The 25,574-nt window shown below is 39.7% G+C and overlaps 1 protein-coding gene across 1 annotated transcript in view; it reads right to left on the bottom strand.

Moving 5' to 3' along the window:
• The window catches only part of LOC127157929 (deleted in malignant brain tumors 1 protein-like), a 43,440-nt gene extending 18,760 nt beyond the window's left edge, over nucleotides 1–24,680 (bottom strand). The window contains 7 exon segments of the mRNA XM_051101103.1: nucleotides 3,661–3,966; nucleotides 5,660–5,980; nucleotides 6,362–6,643; nucleotides 7,671–7,985; nucleotides 9,224–9,538; nucleotides 9,684–9,707; nucleotides 24,640–24,680. Coding sequence (XP_050957060.1) covers nucleotides 3,661–3,966; nucleotides 5,660–5,980; nucleotides 6,362–6,643; nucleotides 7,671–7,985; nucleotides 9,224–9,538; nucleotides 9,684–9,707; nucleotides 24,640–24,673 — 1,597 coding nt within the window. The 5' untranslated portion in view covers nucleotides 24,674–24,680.
• Nucleotides 24,681–25,574: the final 894 nt, after the last annotated feature.

Genomic DNA, 25,574 nt, shown 5'->3' with positions numbered 1-25,574 from the left:
GTCCAGTCGGAAGCTGAAAATTTACACCCTTTAACCACCAATGTACAAATAATCACTTCCACTCATTCTGTTTCAGTCTCCGCTCTCCTTGACTCCGGGTCAGCTGGCAATTTCATCTCGGGTGCCCTCTGCCGCCAGCTCAAGGTCCGTACCACCACCACGTCAAACAAATATCAGATACACTCAATAACAGGAGAACTACTGTCCCGAAGACAAATTCTACGCAAATGTGAAGACATTACCCTGCAAGTAGGACTATTTCATACGGAGAGGATTCAACTGCTGGTTCTGGAGGGCGCTACTGTCTACGTCATTCTGGGGCGCCCGTGGCTGGTGAAGCACGATCCCATTCTCTCTTGGGGCACTGGTGAAGTACAAAGATGGGGTAAGGAATGCTTCTCTACAGTAATTGTTTCCCTGACCTTCCTCGACCAGTCAAGAAGCCCATCTCAGTCTGTGTTACATCCGTTGAAAGTCCTGTGGCTAACCAGTCAGTCAAGATTCCCTCAATTTATTCCAACTTCAGCGATGTATTTTGCCCCAAGAGAGCTTCCCAGCTACCTCCTCACCGGCCATGGGACTGTGCCATTGACCTCGTTCCAGATGCACCGTTGTCCAAAGGAAAGATTTACCCGTTGTCACTTCCTGAGAGTAAGGCCATGGAGGAATACATCAAGGAGGCGCAAAGTCAGGGGTACATTCGGCCATCCACTTCTCCCGCAGCTTCCAGCTTCTTCTTTGTCTCCAAGAAGGATGGAGGGCTGCGTCCCTGTATCGATTACCGAGCCATCAACCGTTACACTGTCAAGTTCCGTTATCCCCTTCCTCTCGTCCCTGCGGCTCTGGAACAGCTCCGCACAGCGCAGATTTTCACTAAGTTGGACCTCCGCAGCGCCTACAACCTGATCCGGATACGTGAGGGGGGTGAGTGGAAGACTGCCTTCGTGACCCCTACTGGCCATTATGAATATCAGGTCATGTCTTATGGTTTAGTAAACGCCCCCTCCGTATTCCAGAACTTCATCCATGAAGTACTCTGGGAGTTCCTGCACCGATTCGTCATAGTCTATATCGACAATATATTGATCTACTCCCGGAGTGAGGCCGAACATCTCCACCATGTTGCGGAGGTCCTGCAGAAGTTACGTGAGCATCAGCTGTATCTGAAGGCAGAGAAATGTTAATTTCATCAACCATCTATTCACTTCCTTGGATATATCATCGACCGTCATGGGCTCCGCATGGAACGTGGATGCTGTCATTTCCTGGCCAGAACCCAAATCCATCAAGGAACTTCAAAGATTTCTTGGATTCGCCAACTTTTACCGCAGGTTCATCAAAGGTTACAGTCAGATCACCAGTTCCCTTACCAATCTCCTCAAAGGACACCCAAAAGCCCTCATTTGGACACCCGAAGTTTCTAAAGCCTTCCAAACCCTGAAAAAAGCCTTCACCCAAGCTCCACTTCTAACCCATCCTGACCCCGATCTCCCTTTCGTGGTGGAGGTGGATGCATCTACCACAGGAGTTGGAGCTGTACTGTCACAGTACCATGGTACCCCTGCATGTCTTCATATAGTTTACTTCAGCCCGGCAGAAGTAAACTATATCATCATAAAAATCTTCAATACCTTCGCGATGCCAAACGACTCTGTCCCCGCCAAGCAAGATGGCCACTCTTCTTCACCAGGTTTCATTTCTCCACTTCATACCGTCCAGGATCAAGAAATGTCCGTGCTGATGCCCTTTCTCGTCTCTCTGAGCCCGAAGAAGTGTCTGAAACTCCTTCCAACATCATACCTACTCACCTCATTGTCAGTCCCATCGAATGGACCTCTCCTCCAGCCGTCGCCACTCCCGAACCCAGGACTCTGCCGGGCTGCCCTCCAGGACGCCAATTCATCCCTCGGACACAACGGGTTGATCTAATCCATTCCACTCACGTCTCTCTGGGCACCGGTCATCCTGGGGCCAACAGCACTCTCTCGCTTTTATCCGAATGCTTCTGGTGGCCCGATATGGCAAGGGATGTTAGACGATATGTGCGGGGCTGTAAAGAATGTGCCATGTCCAAGAGTCCACGTCACCTCCCCGCAGGTAAACTCCATCCCTTGCCAATCCCGAACCGCCCCTGGTCACACCTAGGAGTTGACTTCATGACAGATCTCCCCTCATCTGATGGAAACACCTGCATCCTGATCATTGTCGATCGCTTTTCCAAGTTCTGTCGTCTTCTACCTTTGAAAGGATTGCCCACAGCTATGGAAACCGCTGAATGTCTCTTCAATCCTGTCTTCCGATATTATGGAATTCCTGAGGATATTGTATCAGATAGAGGTCCTCAATTCATCTCTCGAGTGTGGAAATCTTTCTTCAAGCTCCTAGGTGTGACTGTCAGTCTCTCATCCGGGTACCACCCACAAACCAACGGACAGACCGAGAGGAAAATCCAGGAGGTGGGGCGGTTCCTTCGGACTTTCTGTCATGGCCACCAGAACTCCTGGAATCAGTTCCTGGGCTGGGCGGAGTACGCCCAGAATTCACTCAGTCCCAGATTTGTTGGTCCCTTCACCATCCTGAAACAGGTCAACCCCGTCACATACAAATTACAACTTCCACCTCACTACAGGATTCACCCCACATTTCATGTTTCACTCCTCAAACCCTGTCACGAACCTCTGCTTCCCTCCACAGAGCCTGGCCACGAAGAGGAACCCCCTCCTCCAATGGTACTAGAGGAAGGATCCATCTACTCAGTCAAAGAGATTCTGAGGTCCCGGCGTCGGGGTGGTCGCCTCGAGTACCTAGTGGATTGGGAAGGTTTTGGTCCTGAGGAAAGGTCATGGGTCCCTCGCGACGACATCCTGGATCCCACTCTCACTGACGAGTTCCATGCTGCTCACCCTGAATATCCGGCACCTCAAGGAAGAGGCAGACCACCTCAACGCCAGAGAGGTCAGCCCTCAGGAGCGGGCTGTGGGGAGGGGGGTAATGTCACGGATTGGCCAGGCTCTTCCACCACTCACACCCAGCAATCTCAATCACCGGAATTCTGACTCACAGCACCTGCACCTAATCACCAGTCAACCTACTTAAGCACACACCACACTTCAGTCTCTGTCCGGGCTCGTTCATACGAAGCGGACTCATTGTGCCTATCGTCAAGAAGTCACAAACTATACCTACCTGCGAATACTTACCTGTTTTCTCTTGTGTTCTAGTCCTGTCGTCCTTGTCTCTCCAGTCCAGTCAGCAGTGTGTGTGTGTTCGATCAGCCATCGGATCCAGTCCAGTCATCCTGCAACAAAGTATCAAGTATCACCATTCTATCATCATTCAAGTCAAGTCCTACCAGATCCACTCACCTCTGCCGGAATCTCCTCTGCTTCACGTTTTGCTCTGCTGTGATTAAATAAACATACCTTTGTTGAAATACCTGTCTTGCCCGTTTTTGTCCGTGACACAATGCCTATAGAAATGGACTTTTTCCTATTCATTCACAAACAAACTTTGCTTTGATCTTCCTATCGCACATAGCCCCAGGTCATTGTGTATATTATTACTGCCTTGTAATTTTTGTGGTTTTCATTGTGCACTGTGATATGCATTTCTTATGATAGACAACTAGTAGTGTAACTCACCTATAAAGATTTGACTTACCTGAACAAACAACACCAGCATCTTTATCATGATTACAGTTATGTGTTCCTAATTCACGGTGTGAACATTGTGTAAGGGTTCCTTCACTTCCTGAGCATTCAACATCATCCAGCCAGATCGATCCACTGCCTTGACCAAAAGCAGCACTTTGAGGTGCACTGATGGCTGATCCACACTGTAACTGTCTGCACACCACAGCAGTATCATTCATGTCCCAGTTATCATCACACACGGTTCCCCACTGGCCATTATAACGGATCTCCACTCTTCCACAGCATAAATCAGAACCACTGACCAATCTCAGATCTAACAGATTACATTAATAAAAGCACAATGTGATTAAAATCTTGTTATTCTGACATGCTGCAAGTATTTGTACTGTCTAATGTGTGTGTAATTGTAATGTGTTTGACATTGTTAGGAGCCAAGGACAAAAGTGCATAGCAGTTATTGTTTTTATAAGTTTTCTTCTACTATTATTATATTATAACTAGATGAGTAAAGTTTGAGAACAAACTTTAAGTTGGCTTGAGAAAGCCTAGCCTGAAAGTTTGAAGCATTTGTAAAAGTATGAAAGCAGCTAGCATGATTTAACACATTGCTTACAAGATTTAACTTCTTGTTAACATGTTTCAGCATGATTAGCTTGTTGCTTATATTTTTATAGACTGATTACAATGTTGTTAGCATGATTAAAATGTTGTTAGCATAGTTTGCAAGTTACTAAAATGTTGTTAGCATGATTAACAAGTTACTAGCATGTTTCTAGCCTGATTAGCATGTTGATAGCATGTTTCGCGCATGATTAGCCTGTTACTACCATGTTTCTAACATGGCTAACATGTTACTAGCTTGTTGTTAACATGTTTCTAGCATGATTAGCATATTACTAGCATGTTGTTAACATGATTGGCATTTTGCTAGCATGATTAGCTTGTTACTAGAATGTTGCCAGAATTATTAGCAAGTTGCTAGCATGTTTCTAGCATGATAAGCTAGTTGTTACCATGCGTCTAGCATGTTTCTAGCATGATTAGCAGGTTGAGGTTGCTAGCATGTTTCTAGCATGTTTGTTGCTAGCATGATTAAGCATGTTAGCAAGTTGCTAGCATGTTTCTAGCATGATAAGCTAGTTGTTAGCATGCGGCTAGCATGTTTGTAACATGATTGGCAAGTTGCTAGCATGTTTCTAGCATGATAAGCTAGTTGTTAGCATGCGGCTAGCATGTTTGTAACATGATTTGGCAGGTTGCTAGCATGTTTCTAGCATGATTAGCAAGTTACTAGCATGTTTCTACAACGATTAGCAAGTTACTAGCATGTTTCTACAACGATTAGCATGTTACTAACATGTTGCTACCATGTTTCTAACATGATTAGCATGTTGCTAGTATGTTCCTAGCATAGTTAACAGTTGCTAGCATGTTTTTAGCATAATTAGCATGTTGTTAGCATGAAATTAGCATGATTAGCCAGTTACTAGCATGTTAAGCAAGCTACTAGCATGACGATAGATAGATAGATAGATAGATAGATAGATAGATAGATAGATAGATGATGTTGAATGAGTTTGAATGGATTAGAAATACAGTACATAGAAGGGTAGTTTGATTGAGCCTCAAGGGATTCTGGGAATTTTGACAGTTGGAATTTGAATAGTCTTGCCTCATTTGAAAATTCCGTCAATGTAAGTCTATGGGATTTTTGGTGGTTTTGATAGTCTGGTTTACGAAAACTGTAAGCTGGATTAGTCTAAAAAGATATAGCACACCGAGTCAGACCAGTCTGAAGGTTTGGGCCGAGTTTGGTGGTTCTAGCTTGAAAGCTTTAGGAGGAGACAGATACTGAAATTTGGCTCAGAAGAAGAAGAATAATCTTAAATAGTAAATCAGTAAAGTAGATCAGCTTTCTCAAGCCAACTTAATAATTAGCAACAAATTCACATACATTTACATATATATGCACACACTGGCATTTATGGTTTGTGGTTGATAAGTACCTGTGATAGTGATGAGCAGCAGTTCAGAGGCAGATGAACGGAAGGAGCGTGAGGAGACACTGACTTCATAAACACAACTGTAGTTTCCCTCATGTGAATAATCTGCCTCAGGAAAGGAGAAGGAGGAGGAGTGATTGACAGCTGACTCACTCCTGGTGATGCTTGACCCTCTGAAAAGGTGAAAAGAGCCTCCAGGATACTGAGATTCAGTGGAACAGATGATAGTGAAACTGTGGCCCCTGGTGATCACTGGCCCCTGAGACCCCACGACAAACTGTCCATCAGGAGCACTGTGGGAAATGTTGGGCTGCTGCAAGTTCACTAGAAAACAAGAAGCTAACTTTAAATCAACTACAATGACTTCAGGAAGTGCATCTTGTCGGGATCAAAATTAAATACAATGCCATTTTACAAATGGGCTCAAATGTAAAAAAGGCATCATTGCAGAACGTGTTTACTTATACGTTACTAATGCATGTAATATGTGATGTAGACCAGGGGTTCTCAACTCTGGCCAGAGTTTAGCTCTAACTTTGATCAAACTCACCTGTCTGTATCTTTCTAGTGTTATTAAAGACCTTGATTATCATGTTCAGCTGTGTTTGATTAGGGTTGGAGCTGAACTCTGCAGGTAAATGGATCCCACAGGCCAAAGTTGAGAAGCCCTGATGTGGGCAATGAGACAAGACTGAACACACTCACCCACAGTGATATTAACAGTGTTGCTATAAGGTGACTTGATGTTGTTTTGGTAGGAGTAACAACAGCTGTAGCTGCCTTGATGTGAAACGTCTACATTATGGTTGAAAGTCACACTAGATACATGTGTCTGGGAGGATACAGATAAACCATTTCTGAAGAGCTGGAATTCAGCATTAGCATTGCATCTTGGTTTAGGTGTTGTGCATCTGAACTGGATATTTTCTCCATGAGAAACAACTGCATGTGTGGAGGTCAGGAAAAGGGTTGGCATCCGCAGCTCACCTGACAAAAAAAAAAAAAAAAAAAAACGTATTTTAAATAGTTTTGTTAACACATATGTAGCATCTGGACCAATCAGACATACAGTTATTTGTTACATTTAACAAATAATCTTTAAACCCAACAGCCAGCTATATGCTGGAGTTCTGGAGACAACCCTCCAAAGCAACTAACACCCCAAAAGGGCTCAGTTGCCAGGGCGACCATCTGATAACATGGGTTTTATTGCCCAGCCCATAGGAAAGACACAATGCCTATAGAAATGGACTTTTTCCTATTCATTCACATACAAACCTTGCTTTGATCTTCCTATCGCACATAGCCCCAGGTCATTCTGTATAGTATTTCTGCCTTGTAATTTTTCTGGTTTTCATTGTGCACTGTGATATGCATTTGTTATGATAGACAACTAGTAGTGTAACTCACCTATGCCATGTTTGGTCTCTTTAAATTCGTATTTCGATTATCTAAATTATGGTGTATATTATATGTTGATACCTATGAAACATAGTAGTGTTTTAAAAATCCTTAGTAGTTTTTGCATCAACACTCAATCGAATTACCAATGCAAAATACCATGCTCACAGACAAAGAGTCGTAAACTTTCCCTCCAAAAATGAAAGTCACCATTGGCTCTCGGACCTCCTGGAGCTCTTCCATGAGTTTTGATTCTGATTCTGCCTTGCAAAATTAATGTCCCTTTACGATTCAAGCTACATCCTCTAATGCAATAGTACTTTAAGAAAGTTATTTTCTTTGGCCAAGAAAACATCATTTTGAAATTATACTAAATGTTCGCTGGACGAACGGATTAGTTGATGGAAATTTAACTCTGCTACAGTTACTACTGGAAGCTGATATAAATAATTGTAATTAATCTTAATTAATTGTAATTATTTATATACATTTCTCCTTTGAGCTAAATCGCTACACATAATGTGTAAAAGCATGAACTGTTTGAAGCTTAATGTAATTTCTGTTGTTCATTTCATTCGAAATTTTGTGGCAAGATGCAAAAGATTTGACTTACCTGAACAAACAACACCAGCATCTTCACCATGATTACAGTTATGTGTTCCTAATCCACTGTGTGAACATTGTGTGAGGGTTCCTTCACTTCCTGAGCATCCAACATCATCCAGCCAGATCGATCCACTGCCTTGACCAAAAGCGGCACTATGAGGTGCACTGATGGCTGATCCACACTGTAACTGTCTGCACACCACAGCAGCATCATTCATGTCCCAGTTATCATCACACACGGTTCCCCACTGGTCATTATAACGGATCTCCACTCTTCCACAGCATGAATCAGAACCACTGACCAATCTTAGACCTAACGGATCTTACATTAATGAAAGCACAATGAGATTAAAATCTTGTTATTCTGACATGCTGCAAGTATTTGTACTGTCTAATGTGTGTGTAATTGTAATGTGTTTGACATTGTTAGAAGCCAAGGACAAAAGTGCATAGCCGTTATTGTTTTTATAAGTTTTCTTCTACTATTATTATATTATAACTAAATGAGTAAAGTTTGAGAACAAACTTTAAGTTGGCTTGAGAAAGCCTAGCCTGAAAGTTTGAAGCATTTGTAAAAGTATAAAAGCAGCTAGCATGATTTAACACATTGCTTACAAGATTTAACATGTTCTTAACATGTTTTAGCATGATTAGCTTATTGCTTGTATTTTTATAGGCTGATTACAATGTTGTTAGCATGATTAGTATGTTGTTAGCATAATTTGCAAGTTACTAAAATGTTTTTAGCATGATTAACAAGTTACTAGCATGTTTCTAGCCTGATTAGCATGTTGATAGCATGTTTCATGCATGATTAGCATGTTACTAACATGTTTATAACATGGCTAACATGTTACTAGCTTTTTGTTATCATGTTTCTAGCATGATTAGCATATTACTAGCATGTTGTTAACATGATTGGCATGTTACTAGCATGTTGCTAGCATGATTGGCATGTTGCTAGCATGATTAGCATATTACTAGCATGTTGCTAGCATGATTAACATGCTGCTAGCATGTTTCTAGCATGATTTGCAAGTTGCTAGCATGTTTCTAGCATGACAAGCTAGTTGTTAACATGCTGCTAGCATGTTTCTAGCATGATTAGCAAGTTCCTAGCATGTTTTTAGCATAATTAGCATGTTGTTAGCATGATAGTAGCATGATTATCCAGTTACTAGCATGTTAAGCAAGCTACTAGCATGACGATAGACAGACAGATAGATAGGTAGATAGATAGATACATAGATAGATGGATAGATAGATGAGGTTGAATGAGTTTGAATGGATTAGAAATACAGTACATAGAAGGGTAGCTTGATTGAGCCTCAAGGGATTCTGGGAATTTTGACAGGTGGAATTTGAATAGTCTTGGCTTATTTTAACATTCCGTCAATGTGAGTCTATGGGATTTTATTATTACAAGCAAATAGCACATTTTCAAGACACTTAGCTCTAATTTTTAGACATCTAATTCCAAAGCTATATGTAACCTAAAAAAATGCTATAAAATATCAAGGTGAACAGCAAAAGCATTAATTTGAAAACATCCATTTTTACCTGAGCAGACGACACCTGCATCTTCAGAATGACCACAGTTATGTGTTCCAAATGAAGGATGTGAGCACTGTGTGAGCAATGATTCACTTCCTGAACATCTCACATCATCCAACCAGATCTGACCACTTCCCTGGCCAAAATGAGCACTGCTATGTGCACTCACAGCTCTTCCACATCCCAACTGTCTGCACACCACAGCAGCATCATTCATGTCCCAGTCATCATCACACACTGTCCCCCACTGGCCATTATAAAGGATCTCAACTCTTCCAGAGCAGACATTTCTACCATTCACCAGCCTGATACTATAACCTCCTAAAAAACAAAATACTCTATTATGATACAGCTCACATCTTAAAACATGCTAAACGTGCAGACTAACCAAAACAGTGACTGATTATGTCATGATGCAGCTAGAATCAGATCTGTGTTAATAGGTGACTAACAGCTTATTACTTACCAGTTACAGAGATCAGAGAACTGGCTGTTGAGATGAAAAACAGGGACATTTAAACATATTGTAGACTTACAATAAGATACAATTTACCAAAAAATAAAAAATAAATAAAAATAAATAAATAAATTATCGAACAGTATTGGCTGATAATTGCATCCTGTTAATTAATCAGTGTTGTCTTAAACCGATCTCTTGTAAAAAAAAAAAAAAAAAGTAAATAAACCTTATATAAATATGAATCAGATTTTTGTCTTTTTCTTGTTATCAGTGAGAAAACCCAATTCTAAGATAAAAGCTTATGTTACGATGATCAGTGAATTAGGTGTACCAAACAATCACTAAGCAACGAAGAATTAAATATCTAGCCGAGGAAATTAATATTTTCAAACAAGTTTAAAGTGACTTTTACCTTTTGTGGGCATTTTTTAACCTTTATAAAGCCATTCTATTTAAGTGTTTATATAAGTGTATAATAAGTGTGTATATAAGTATATAAGTGTGCATTATCTTTTGTGTCAAATTCTTATATTTAATCAATAGTCACTTAGAATAATAAGACATTTTAGGCTGTTATCACTCAAATAAAATCATTAACAAAATTCCTCTTTTCAATATAGAGGAAACACAAACGCTGCATCTGAGTTGACATTTAGATGTTTTACCCACTGTTTGTAACCTGCAGTCACAAATGCATGAAAAATGTTTTAATATTTTAATCCTAAAACGTTGAATGCTGATATTTACAATTATTTAAAAAAATGAAAAGGTACTTTAAATGAGGAATTACAACCGCCAGTAGGTGTCAGTAAGTCACAGTTAATTTTGAACCGAATCATTTAAACGGTTCATTCATTCAGGAACAAAACACCGTCATGTTGTTTAGAGACGCAAAACAGTGCATTGGCTGTGTTTGGAATAATTTTTGTTGACGAAATAGAGCAAAGATAGGCAATATGGTGTTTAAAACGTAAGTCACTTAATATTAATTTATAGTTTACTGAACTGTTGTATAAAATCAATATCACATTTATGATTTTTGCAAAAAAAAAAAAAAAAAAAAAAAAAAAAAATATTGATTAACTATTTGAAATTATATAAATATACATTTTCTGTCCCCATATCCTGAATTTTGGGAAAATACATTTTATTAGACTGAATCATGCAGAATTAGACTGAAAGAACGCACTCTAAATGAGCAGTCAGTCTAGCTAGTGTTTAAGCACTCACAACTCCTCTTATATAATCAATGAAGCTGTCCATACACTGAATGATAAATGAATCTCTTACTTACATAGTTCGTACATCTATGGCAAGCTGTTTTAGCTTAAAATATTCTAAGTGTTACTCATTGTAATTGCATTTTTACTAGTAATAATTGAATTAGAGAGCTCTACGTATATGTAGCTCAAAATTTTGCATGCATGTTACAGTGCATAATAAACACCAAAATGATATGAAATTTTGTCTGTTAAACTTCATCATTACCAGACATTTTGACCGACATTAGCTTTTTTAGAGCGAACATTTGTGTGTCTTCTTTGCTTTTAAGTATTTCAAGACTATACATATGTAAATTAATCTAGTGATTAAATATTATTTTTCAAAAACAAAACATATCCAAGCTGTCATATCAGTTTTATGGTCATTCTAATACAATGAAAATGCTATTAATTAAGGGGCTTTTATTTTGAAGTGCATAACCGCAGGCGGGATTTAGAAAGGGAAATGGGTGTAATCGCGAATCTGTTTTGCATCTAATGAATATGCGTTTTTACTAGTAAGAATACAATTGTAGAGCTCTGTAACTGGATTTCTTACTAGTAAGAACTAAATTAGAGAGCTCTATAATTCAGAACTTACTAGTAAAAATACAATTGAATACTAATTAAATTAGAGAGCTCTCTAATTATAATTGTTACTAGTAAGAATTGAATTAGAGAGCTCTCTAATTGGCATTGTTACTAGTAAAAATTAATTATAGAGCTCTCTAATTCAATTATTACTAGTAAAAATGCAATTACGACAAGTAACACTTAGAATATTTTAAACTAAAACGGCTTGCCATATACATTTGCACTTTGTTGCTTATGATGAGGGAATTCGCGAGTTCAATTCTGAACAAAACTCCAGGTTTCAGCAATGACTGTTCTAAACGCCTCTGATTGGCCACTGCATTCTTGTAAGGAGACCCCAGGGAAGCATGTAAGATCCAGATGCGAGCTTTATTATAACACAGCGTAGTCAAGACAGGCAGGGTCGATCTCCAAACAGTAACAACCAGGGCAAGACAAAAGCATAATCCAAAAAGAACAGGCAGAAAGTCAAAATCCAAGTGAGCAGTCCAAAAGTAACAAATGAACAAGGCTATGAAACTAGGCAAAAACTATGGTAATGAAACAAAACAAAACTATGGTAGAAAACAAGACAAAACTATGACAACAAAACAAAACCGTGGAAATAGCAAAAACAAGGCAAGGAATTAGGGAAAACGCTTGGTAGAGTCCGCACAGGCAAAACAATACTTCGCAGAGCCTTCTTCTTCTTCTTCTTCTTTGGAGTTTAACGGCGGCTTGCATCCGTAAGCGTTGCACTACCGCCACCTTCTGGTTGATTCTCCTCTGATGATTCTCCGCTCTATTTCCAGATTATTTCATACACAGTTTATATTCTACACATCAAACCAGTATTAACTAAGAAATTACAAATATTTTTCTTGCCTTGCCCAATCACCCCACTTTTCAATACATCTTTTATCTCTGCCCCAACCAACCCATCTTTTCTTAATTCTTCCATCATTTTCCTCCTTTGTTCTTCATATCTTCTGCAATTTATAAGTACATGTTCTATGGTTTCTATGGTCTGACACACCTCACAAAAACCAGTAGGATGCTTCCCTATAATGTATAATGTACTATTCAGGTTACTGTGTCCAATTCTTAATCTTGTCATCACTGTTTCCTCTCTTCTAGTCCCTCCCCAGTTCCTCTCAGTTCCAACTTTATTTTGAATACCATACAAATGTCTCCCTTTGATTTCCCTATCCCACTGCTGTTCATTCTTTTACAGCTTCTTTCCAAACTATACTTTTCCCTTCAGCCTTTGACATCTTTATATTTACTTCAATATTATCTTTTTTTAGTTGCTTGCTTGGCTAACTTATCCACCCTCTCATTTCCCAAAATACCTATGTGAGCTGGAGTCCAAATAAGTTGAATCTCTTTACCTTTTTCTTTTATTCTCATGTATGTTATCAATATTGCATACAGCAGATCCTGACGGCTATTGGACACACCTGATCAGTACAGTACTGACAATGAATCACTTCCAATTAAGATTTTACTTATTTTGTCCTCCTTTCCAATCCATTCTAATGCCATCATGATAGCATATAGTTCGACTGTATACACACTCAGATCATTTGATGTTCGTTTGCTTTCTTCATTTCCTTGATTACCTATAACAATTGCTGATCCAGTCCTTCCAGTTTCAGGTTCTTTTGATCCATCTGTATAAATTTGAATATAGTCTCTATATTTGTCTTCCACATATCTATAATATTCATCTACAAGGTCTATATTATTGTTTATTGATTTGATTTGACGCAATTTAAAATCAACTTCCATGGTTTCCATTTTCCACACTGGATAGTCAGGCCATACCACAGTTGGACAGAACTCTTTTTCACTCACCCCCAAATCTCTAGCTGACTCATCTCCTACCCACCCAAAACTATTCTTCTGTACCCTTTCTTTTTCCCAACAAGTTCGTAACACTCTCTTAGTAGGATGACTGTCTCTATGTCCCTTCAAATTAATCCAATAATTTACAAGCAGTTGCTTACGTCGAACGTTCAATGGCATTTCTCCCGCTTCCACTTGAAGTGCACATACTGGTGATGTTTTTTACTGCGCCTAAGCATAACCTCAAAGCTTTAGCCTGTATTTTATCAAGCCTTGCAAGTACAGATTTGGCTGCTGATCCATACACCACACTCCCATAATCTATCCTTGATCTTATTAAACTTACATATATATATATATGTCAGTGATTGATAATCTGCACCCCATTCCAGTCCTGTTAAACACCTCATTGTATTTATTACTTTTTTGCATTTATCCTCCACCTTCCTTATATGTTCCACCCAGGTTAACCTTGGATCAAAATGTACTCCCAGAAAGCAAAATTTATTAACCTTCTCCAAATTATTTCCATATAATTTTAAATTAATACCCTCATTAATTTTCTTCCTAGTAAAAAACATTACTTTAGATTTTTCAACACAATATTTCAAGCCCCATTCTATTCCCCACCTCTCAACCTGCTGGATACCTTCTTGTACTTTCTTAACGATATACTCTACATTTCTTCCTTATTTCCATATTGCCCCATCATCCGCAAACAGAGATCTCCCCATGTCCACTTGTATATTTCCATATATATTGTTTATCATAATTGAAAATAACGTGGGACTTATTACACTCCCCTGGGGTGTTCCATTCTCTGCCACATGCTTACTAGACAGTTCTTTTCCTATCCTAACCTGAATTGTTCTGCCTTTCAAAAAATCCCTTACCCAGTTAAAAATTCTTCCTCTAATTCCCATTTTATACAACTTAATCATCAACCCCTCTCTCCATAGCATGTCATATGCTTTTTCCACATCAAAAAATACTGCTACAACTGCCTCTTTATTTATTTGAGCTTTCCTTATCTCATCTTCCAAGCATAACACTGCATCCATAGTACCCCTCCCTCTCCTAAATCCACTTTGACATTCAGTCACCATACCCTGTTTTTCCATAATATACATTAATCTCTCATTTATCATTCTTTCCATTAGCTTACAGATATGAGAGGTCAGGGCAATGGGTCTATAATTTGATGGCTTACTAGAATCTTTCCCAGGTTTTCTTACTGGTATAATAATGGCTTCCTTCCAACTTTTTGGCACTCTACCTTCTTCCCATACTTTATTGAATAGCATCAAAAACTTCTTCTTCCCCTCATCACTCAAATGCTTCAACATACTATAGCAAACTTCATCTTTCCCTGGTGCAGTCTTCCCAGTTTTTGCCAATGCTTTGCTTAACTTTTCCATATTAAATGGTAAATTTTGTTCACCTTCATCACTTTCCATTACTTTCAGTGCCTCCAAATTTTCAGTACTAGTTTTCTCTCTAGCCCTCTTCCCTTCCTCAGATAAATTATTTCGGCTGTGAACTTGAACAAACTTTCCAATCTCTCCTTTCTCCACCCATCTTTTTAATCATTGTCCACACTTCTCCTATTTGAGTTGTGTTCCCAATTGAACTGCAGTAATTCCTCCAATACATTATTTTTGCTTGTCTTACCATTTATACTGAATCATATGCATGAAATTATGTGTTATTTTCATTACTTTAAATGCTTTATTTCTGTTTTGGACTGTCTTTTTACATTCATCGTTCCACCATGGCACTTCCTTTCTTTTTACTTTACCTTGACTTTTTGGAACAGATTCTAGCGCAGCTGTTGTTATACCCTGGCTTACTTTATTTTCAAGCATTTCTATATCACCATCATATTCAATCTGACTTAAATATTTGTCACTTTCCTTCTGGAATTTATCCCAGTCAGCCTTTTCAAATACCCATTTTCCTCCTCTTCCTTCAATAACTTGTGACACATTTATATTGATTTTACACAAAACTGGATAGTGATCACTTCCTACTGTTCCTTCTTTATACACATTCCAATTACACATTGCTGTTACACTATTAGACACCAATGTAAGATCTAGAGCAGACTCCCTTCCAGTACTAACCTCTATTCTTGTTTTAGTTCCATCATTTATACATACTAAATTTTTCTCCTCTAATAACTCTTCTATCACTTGTCCATTAATATCCACTTTTTCACTTCCCCACAATGTATTATGCGCATTGAAGTCCCCACACCATATAACATTACTGTTATCTTGTCCCTCTATTTCCTCAAGCTGATTTAATTGTAGTCTTCTACACAGATTATACAAATTAATAATTACAAATTTCTTCCCCACACCCCATACTTGCACTACTACATACTCACATTCACTCCCTATATCTACCACCCTGTGCGGCACCCCTTGCTTCACAGAAGTTACACACCCCCCTCCACCACCATTTACCCTATCTTGTCTAATTGCTACATACCCATATATAACAAAATCCAAATTTGGTTTTAGCCAGGATTCCTGAACACATATAACGTCTGGTTTTTCTTTCCTATTGGCAATAAACTGTTTGAACTCTTGCCCATTTGAAATCAGGCTCCTTGCATTCCACTGAAGGAGCAACATTAATACAATAATTAACCCACACATGTTGTCTCTAGACTAGACTGTACACTTAGCTCATCCCTCACCTCTTTCCATTTCAAACCTACCATATCTGGTAGGTGATGTATTGCTGCTTTTACTATAATCTGGATTCTTTCTGTTTTAGATCTGATTTCAGCTGTAGCATTTATTACTCCTGCTATAAATGTCACCATTTTCTTCTCCTCCTCCCACTGATCTTTACGTTCTTGTTGGTCTTCTCTTGCCCCTCTTTCCATATATTCCCTTTCACGACTCTTATTTTCTTTTTCTGACCTTTTAACAGCCTCAGAATAAGAGATGTTTTCCTTTACTCTTATTTGCTGCACTTTCACTTCTTTTTTTTATCACTTCACATCTCCAAAATGCAACACTGTGACTCGCTCCACAGCTACAACACTTCGGCCTCACTTCTTCCCCACATTTCTCATAATCATGGTCTCCACTGCACCTGGCACACCTTCTTTTTCCTTTGCAAACCTTAGCCACATGCCCAAATTCTTGGCATTTATAGCATCTCATTGGCTTAGGTCTATATTCCCTAACACTATATCTCATAAATCCATAATATACCTCTTCCTTTGATTCAAACTCAACCAAAACAGATTCTGTTTCTACTTTTCCAACTCTTACAGTGCTTTTAACTGAATTGTTTTGCACCTTCATGTTCTCAATTAGCTCTTTTATATTTACAGTAAGAGGAATTCCATATATCACTCCCTTACTACCACCCATTCTTCTTTCTCCTACTCTTACTACTTTGTCTACTTTAATTTTTCCAATGCAACTCATCTTTTTTGCCTTTTCCATCTGCCCCACACTATTACAGCCTATAAGTAAATTTCCATCTCCCAAGATTCTTGCATATTTCACTTCTCCTATTTGTCCTATTTGTCCTATTTGTCACTTCTCCTATTTCACGAGTTCACGCTTACATATAATTAGCCGCAGTATAGTAATGCATATTTGGCGTGCTGTCCGGGGAAGGGCTCCGAGCTCGGGAATGGCCCGAACCCAGAGAACCCCCCTAGGTGTAGTGAGAACTCGTGTGAGGAATGAGGAGATGGGGTGGTGGTGGGATGCTGATAAACCATCAAATGGATGGAGGCAAGTTCAGCTGTACTTAAATTGTAGCGTTGATTAACTTGAGTGAACTCCTCTTGTGGTAATTAGGCTAGGTATCTGACGCGCTCCTCCCGAACCTTGTTAATAAAACATCATTTCACGAGTTCACGCTTACATATAATTAGCCGGAGTATAGTAATGCATATTTGGCGTGCTGTCGGGGGAAGGGCTCCGAGCTCGGGAATGGCCCAAACCCAGAGAACCCCCCAAAAAGCAATAGAGTGGAGGACAGCCGCCGGACTGAACACCCCCCCAAAATAGGCGCTAAGATCTGGCGGAGGCTGACGATCGAGAAGTCGCCTGGTTGGCAGGCCGGAGGAGCCTACATACTGCCGTTTTGAGGCTACGGATGGGTAGGCCTGTAGCCTCGTGGCAACTGCTGGGAGATCAAGACTCCAGGCGTTGCACCAGGCGGGGGGAAGAGATGTGGAGTTTGGCCTGCCAGGCAAGGACGGACAAAGGCAAACCCGCCTGGGAGGGCTCTCGTGGCAACTGCTGGGAGATCAAGACTCCAGGCGTTGCACCAGGCGGGGGGAAGAGATGTGGAGTTTGGCCCACTGGGCGAGGAAGGAGAAAGGCGAACCCGCCTGGGAGGGCTCTTGCGGCAACTGCTGGGAGATCAAGACTCCAGACGTTGCACCAGGCGGGGGAAAGAGACGTGGAGTTTGGCCTGCCAGGCAAGGACGGACAATGGCAAACCCGCCTGGGAGGGCTCTCGTGGCAACTGCTGAGGGATCAAGACTCCGGGCATTGCACCAGGCGTGGGGGAAGAGACGAGGAGTTTGGCCTGCCGGGCAGGGAGGGAGAGAGGCAAACCCGCCTGGGAGTGCTCTCGCAGCGACTGATGGGAGATCAGGACTCCGGGCGTTGCACCAGGCGGGGGGGAAGAGACGTGGGAAGATTACTTTACATGGTTTGTCGGCCAATGAGGGTTTGGTGAGCTTCTTTTTATGTGGGACTGGTTAGTTCTGGATTAGCTTTGGAAGGCTTCAGATGACCATCTTCCTAGGGTTTGGATGTGCTGTTTGGAGAGGCCGTTCTGGGCTGCTGATGTTGCTGCCCCAATGCGAAAAGCGTGGCTGGAGAATTTTCCTGCTGAAATACTTGACGATTGCAGGACGGATTTGAGGAGTTTTTGGAACCAGAAGCGAATGACAGGTTTTTGGTTTCGAGGACAGACTGATAGGGTTGGTCTGGAGAAGGGAGGTTGAAGACCTCTTTTGGCTTGTCTGTCTTGCTTGTTTGGTTAAAAAGAAATTGTTTTGTTATTGAGTACTGTTAAACCTGAGACAGTGGGGTTGGTATTTGGATCAAATTTAAAAACCTAGTCCGCCTCTGGAGCCAGCATCTCGAATTTGAGAAGCGTGAGGGTAGGAGAATGAAAACGGCCTTTATTAGTGCACTGCACGGCTGCTGCATTGTCGCAATGCACTAAGATGCTTTTAGAAGCCCATTCGCTTCCCCACAGGTATGCTGCTAGCATGAGGGGGAGGGCTGAGGACTGGGGGAGCCCTGCAGATGGGGGGGCCACAGAGACGTGGACCAGGGACCTTGGTAAAAACCCCTCAAAGCCAGCAGAGGTAGCTGCATCTGTAGATAGTTGGACATTGACGGGAGATGAAACGAGGTTGTTATAAAAGAGTGATTCCAGGGTTGAAGGAACGTTATCCTCACGTTGTACACACATGAGGGGGTGCGAGATGAAGGGGCAGCCTTGCGTAATGATGCACATGGCGAAATTTAGGTGCCCGAGCCGAGAGAGGAGTTCGTGTTGGAACAGCTTGGGCTGGAGAGGAGGGTGGAGGAGACGAGGATTATTCTATCAATCTTTCTTTAGGCAGGGATACCTGTTTTTTTTTTTTTTTTTTTTTTTGTGGAGCAATGGGGATCCCAAGCTTTGCTTTGTGAGGATATGGGCAGCTGGGATTGCATTGGGAGTTGAAATGATGAGGAAATTGTCTAGGAGTTGAATAAGGTAATTGTTTGATAGGATCCAGCAAATGGCTTCTGATAGCATGTCGAAAATTTTGGGGCTGCTTTGCAACCGCAAATTAGATGGATGGCAAGTTAGAATTTCCTTGAGCCATCGTATCCCAAATCCCACTTAGTGACTTCTACTGCGCATTGCAAATAAAGGTTTGCGGTATTCATAGAAATGCAGCTTGTGTCACCTATGGGGAAGGCTGAACGGATGATTTCGGTGGGATGACTGAATGTGATGGAAAACCAAAGTCCCTTTAAGGCAAATCATTTTGCTTGGCGGCCATTTTTGAAATGCCTCTTGGGCAGGCAAGTGCAGCTCCTAGATCTTTGAATGGGGAAACGTCACATTTAAAAAAAAAAACTGTTCATAAAGCTTACAATTAAATTTCATGTTTAAAATCACCAATGAAATCTGAGGAGAACTCCCTCATAAATATTGTTCCTTATGCTCCAATAGCGTTAAAAACTTTTTTTTTTTTTTTTTTTTTTTTTTTTTTTTTCAGGCTAGATGAGCCAGTGCGCATGCGCAGTACTGAGCGCACGTCTCAGAACGCTGACTGTTTCTATAGCAACCGGGACTTATAACTGCAGCTGCAGTGATGCGTTGACTTTAGTGATCAACGGATGGCTCTTTCATTGAGAAGGCCATGATGCGTTGCATTTTTCCCCAATTTAAAACTGTACGAGTGACAAGTCTTTGGTATACTATAGTCTTTGGGAGAACTCCGAAACGAAGCAGACGTGATGAAACAGGATTTGAAGGAAGCTGGCGGCGGGGCTGTATTTGGCTGTATTTGGCAGCGTTAGCTCGCTTGGGCTGCGAGCCCCGAGCTAACGGGAGCGGAGGCGAGGCTGTATGTGACGGCCGGTGGCAGGCAGCGGAGCGGAGTCTAGTAGACGTTGTGGCCAAGCGCTTACTTGGGCTGAAAGCTTCGAGCTAAAAGAGACTGGCGGCGGGGCTGGGATTGGCAGAGGAAGCGGCCAGTCGCTCACTTCGGCTGCAGGCGGAGCCGCTGTGGAGGGTTGAGCTGTGGCTGATATTTGCCCTAAACGGGAGCAAAACGGTGGCGTCGGCGCGAACGAAGGTTTGTTTTTCCTTTTGGTCGCCTTTGAGTCTTAAGAGGGCTCGGGGGAACGGTAAGTTAGTTGCAGATTTTTGTACGATTCATGAAGTTCTGTTTTGTTAAACTTGCGTTAAGGCTGAACGTCGGATTTGGCCAGCGCTAGATTCTGACTCACCATAGTCTTTTCCTCTATGCGCGGAATTGTTGGTCTGACCGATCGATAGGAGGATGCTGTGGAGTCGACTGGGGTTCTCGCCGGAGGAGGCGAGGGTAGGCCGAGGCGTCTTGGGTGACGCGTGGCCGTTCGGGCCGAGCTAGGGCCGCGAGATGGGGCCTGGGGCTCGCTTGGGGCGACATACGGGAAAGGCACGGTCCTGGGGCCGCCCGGAGGCGAGTCGAAATCGTCTTCAGACGGGGAAGTTTGTCTTTGCATCATGGTAGCAGACGGGCGAACGAGATGCTGGATAGAGGCAAGTTTAGCTGTACTTAAATTGTAGCGTTGATTAACTTGAGTGAACTCCTCTTGTGGTAATTAGGCTAGGTATCTGACGCGCTCCTCCCGAACCTTGTTAATAAAACATCATTTGTTGTTAACTTAAGTGGGTCCATCCTCTTAACTCCTCCCTCTCCTTCAAATCGTACCACTATATTAAACAATCTTTCTTTATGACCCTCTCCTTCATCATGCCTTCCTTCACTTTCCGTTCCAGTTGTGCTAGCCTCACCTTTTTTCTTTCTCTTACGACTTGCCCCTTTCTTTACTGGATTTCCTCTCCTTACTTCTTCCCAATTACTTTCTCTCCTCTCATCACTACCAGTCCCTTCCTGCTCACTATATTCCATACCATCCGCACTCCTCCCCGCCATTTTGATAAAGTTGATAAAAAGTGGCCGATGCAGAAGCTGTGGGGAAACACCGCTACCGGACCTATACAGGCCGTCGGCTGATGCCCCCCACACCACTCCCCAGTCGACTCACCACCAACTCTCAATGTGAATTCCAGTCAGTCTTAGGATCAGGAGATTTTGTATTCAAATTGCCAGAACAAACATCCTTCGTACAATCTTCGAATGCTCGAAACTCCCGCTCGAAACTACCCTTCGCAGAGCCTGTTTGGTTTAGGCCTTCTTATATGGCCACCAAACAGGAAGTAACCAATGAAGCAGCAGAGGGAGCAGTAACAGTCAGCCCATGGTTGAGGGCTCCCTCTGCTGGCGTGGCATTACAATTCTAAACTCAACAGAGTCGTGTGTGATTGGTTATAATGTGCATAGCTGTAAAAACACGTAAAAATATGATTTAATGTGAGCAGGTATAAATTTAATACAGCAATCGAATCTTTTCATTGAATTTTCACTAGTTTTATGTTTTAAGTATTATGTTTTTCTTGAAAAACCAGGGGACCCCCCCAAGTATATTTTTTGGGTGTTATGGGGGGTCCCTTATGGGAGGATCTCCCATAATGCTTATGGGAGATCCGGGACTCACTCAATAATAAACTCACCAAAAAGCAGATAAATACAAACAATAAAGGTCACATGACACAAACCAACCAATGGCGAACAAAACACATGTCTGAAACAAACAATCACAACATGACACATAAACAAGGCAGGAATACCCGAGAATTAAGGAAATTACATGACAGGAACATGAAACATGGAGATATGAAAAAAAAAAAAAAAAAAAATAGAAGTTACTGATTAGCTAATAGTGAACTACCACTTTCAACTGAGCACTATTTCTTACTGATTCTTTAATCAGACTTTCTTGTTAGTCAATAGTAGTTACTATAATGGTAATAGTGCATTAGTCATTTGTTCTTGTGTAGTTAACAGTATTCTAAAGTGCTACCCAAAACTGCAATCACATGTTCTGATTTACACTCAGTTTGCAATTGTAAAACTAAAGTTTTGTATTTATATGTCCAATCATTTGATGTTTGTGTGTAGAGTTTCTATGCAAAAACAAAATTTCAGAAATTTTTAGTTTTGCATTTCACAACTGTATATATCTGCATTAGTGTGTTAGAAGTTGTTTAGAGCAGTCAACTTGTTGGTAAATGTCTTTTTAACCCCTACAGACCCTGCGTCCATTGAAATGGACATCACATGATTTTTTTGTTTAAACCAATAAAACGTTATGTTTTTAAAATATGAGCAATGCCTGGTCACTGATTGGTCCCTGTTCAACCAGTTACAATGAAGATCTGACTCCTAACTTAATCTGATTGAGCTACAGACATCACAAAAGAGAGACATGATAACCAACTATAGACAGGAAGACGAGGAACCCCATATTTTACCTTGTAGGCAGAATTATGTTAATGGTAGACTCATCAGCTTGCACTGGTTGTAATATTAAGACTTTTGAAGATCTGTCGGAGTTGCAGAACACAGGATTTTTTTTTTTTTTTTTATTTACTGTCCGTCGCAGTGGACATCAGGTCTTAGCAGGAACCTCATGTATTAGTTGTATAACAGGTTGAGAAATTTGTGCAACCATTTCAAAGCTAAATACAGAGGTACAAATTCTAATGTTAGTGTTTTATGAACACTGATGTTAATTAATGAAAGTAATATTAATATGATTTCATTTTTTTTTTTTTTTTTTTTTTTTTTTTTGTCTTCTATAACCTGTAGATCAATTTTTCATTGGTTTTATTGAGAAACAGCCATGTGAGATACACAGAAACACACAATCTCACAGTGCCGGCCCGTCCAACAGGCGATACAGGCGGTCGCCTAGGGCCCCGCCTTAAGGGGAGGGCCCCGCGGCCTCGAGGTTGTCAATTGGATTTTTAGGTGCGTTTTATTTGAAGCGGCGTGACTTTTTTTAATCAAAGATCCGTGATTAAAAAAAGTTCCGCAAGAACTATAGAGCGCAGACAGCTTTGCATGCTTTCTACTCGCTCTTGCGGTACTTTAATGTTATCCACCGATCGGTGTGTGCAGCGCAACTTAAAGCCGCACGCGCCTTACATAATTAAGGTAATGCGCACCAGTGTTGTACACTGCGGCATATGTGTCGAACGTATGAAAAAAAAAAAAATCAGTCGTTCAAATTTACCTCAGTAGAATGCGTGAATGGATTTTGCATGGGTTTAAGTCTGTTTGCAAACCTGTTGTCTATTGAGAACATTTTAATTTTGATCTGACATAGTTTCACATCACAGAATGAAAATCATTATTTTATATAGTATTCTATAAAGTGATAAAGGCTGTTGATTAGCATTGCATTGCATATTCATATAAAATTCCCGATGTGGCTCGAAGAACAGAGATAAACCATTTAGTCGCAATCGTACAGATATGTCTCCATGTTTCATGAGTTAAAATGTCTCTTAGTTTTATTCAGCTATGCGAAAGCCTATACCTTTGTCCTTTTTAGGGATTTCCTGTATGAATGAAACATTCTATTACATGTATTACATATATTAACACCTTATTTTGGGTAAAAATAGGAAACATAATACTTCTCGTTAAGTTTTTGTTTTTTTCTCCAGTGTAGAGAATGTTTTACCACTGAGAACAATAATTATTGTTTTGTTTAATGTTTTTATGAGACTTCATTATTTTTTTTTTTTACATGCAATGATGCCAAGATCACAGACAGACTTGTCATATAAGGAAAAATTGAGCCACATTTAGCACGTTACGTTAAATAAGTACAAATTATTTAAATAATAGTTAAATAATACCCGGATCCAGACCCGTAATACAATAAAGTTTATTTATTTATTTATTTATTTATTTATTTATTTATTTATTTATTCATGTGATCATCAATCAATCCTTAAAAACAAGCAGAATAGCCTGCGTTTCTTATCATTTATTAATATTAAGGCCTATGTTTATTTTGTTTATGCTCTGTTTATTCTGTTTAGTTTTTGTGTATACTTCATTTATATTTTATTTATTTGTGTTTCATGTGTATATATTTACTCAATCTCACATGCTCCTGTTTTTTATTTTATTTGTTTAAATATATATAAACAATCAGCAAGTACACATAAACCCATACATATACAAGCAAAGACATTTATACATATGCTCAGATTCACCCACTTCAACCAAAAAAACAAGTTTTTTTGAGACTTCATCTCATCTTACCTTTTTTTCCCACATTCTTACGACATTGTTCATTCTTACAGTATGTCTTCTGTTCAAAATCTTAAACACTAGTTCAACTATAGTGCACAAACTCTAATTATTATGTATGTATTATTATGTATTTAATTATTATCTAATTATTAGTTAATTGTTTCAATTCAGTTTTAGAGAAAAAAAATGTAAAAGCTCAATCTGAGCAATGATGGCACAATAATAACTGTTCTAAAGATAAAATTTTACAGGGATATTAACATGGTGATATTTATTATATTTTAATCTTTAATCTTCGTCTTTTATGAAAAATAAAAAGTAAAAATCAACTGAAAATAGAATTTACCCAACATCAAAGTGAGAAGCGAAGGTCTTGGCATTGCGTTCTTTCAAAATGTACACGCATTAAGAGTTTACTTCCTTATAAGTGAGAAAAACTGATGATGCTGTGATAATAACGGAAAAGTACAGACAAGGGACTTTGTTAAAAACAACACATATCGAGTTAAATTGAGCACGTTCAAAAAAAAAAAAAAAAAAAAAAAAAAAAAAAAAAAAAGACGCACAAATAGCCTACAAAAGTATTAGCTTTGTAGCTTTAACAATGATCAATACATCATTTATTTTTTTTTTTTTCATATCAGTCGATAGTGATAATTATCACGATAAATGTCAAATCTTTATTTCTTTCCAGTTTAAAGTCAGATTTTTGCTCCAAAGTGGAAGTTGTAGAAGCCAGACCATTAATTTTCCTTAACAAAATAAATATCTAAATAGAAAAAATAATTTGTTATTTGCATGTTCTAATGAGTTATATTGTTTCAAATCAAGAAACAGGTTTGGGTTGTCTGATAATCATAGTGATAATAATAATAATAACAATAATAATAATAATAGCAATATCACTTTTTTGTCTCTTAGAAATGCACATTTGATAGTAGCTTGAAGATGCAGAGGTAAATTTTTGTTTATTATCAATCAGTAACATCTGTAAAAATTGTAGCAACCTGAGTTTTATATGGTTAAATTTATTCTTATACGTTTTTTTTTTTTTTTTTTTGTTTTGTTTTTTTTTTTCAATTAAGCATTGGTCTCCCATAGTAGCAAGCATACATTTTAAATCATGATGAACACAGTTAAAACCACACATAATGGTACCTCAATACCATGGTAAAAATATGACTACATGGTTTTATAGGTAGCCTATTTATATCAAAAATGGTAGTCTAAAAACATTCAGTATAAATGCACACATGCTATAGCTTAATCACAAATACATAC

This window comes from Labeo rohita, unplaced genomic scaffold (genome assembly GCF_022985175.1).
Source record: "Labeo rohita strain BAU-BD-2019 unplaced genomic scaffold, IGBB_LRoh.1.0 scaffold_126, whole genome shotgun sequence".
NCBI lineage: Eukaryota > Metazoa > Chordata > Actinopteri > Cypriniformes > Cyprinidae > Labeo > Labeo rohita.
The sequence above is the reverse complement of the archived record's forward strand: the minus strand, read 5'-3'. Positions and strand labels throughout refer to the sequence as shown.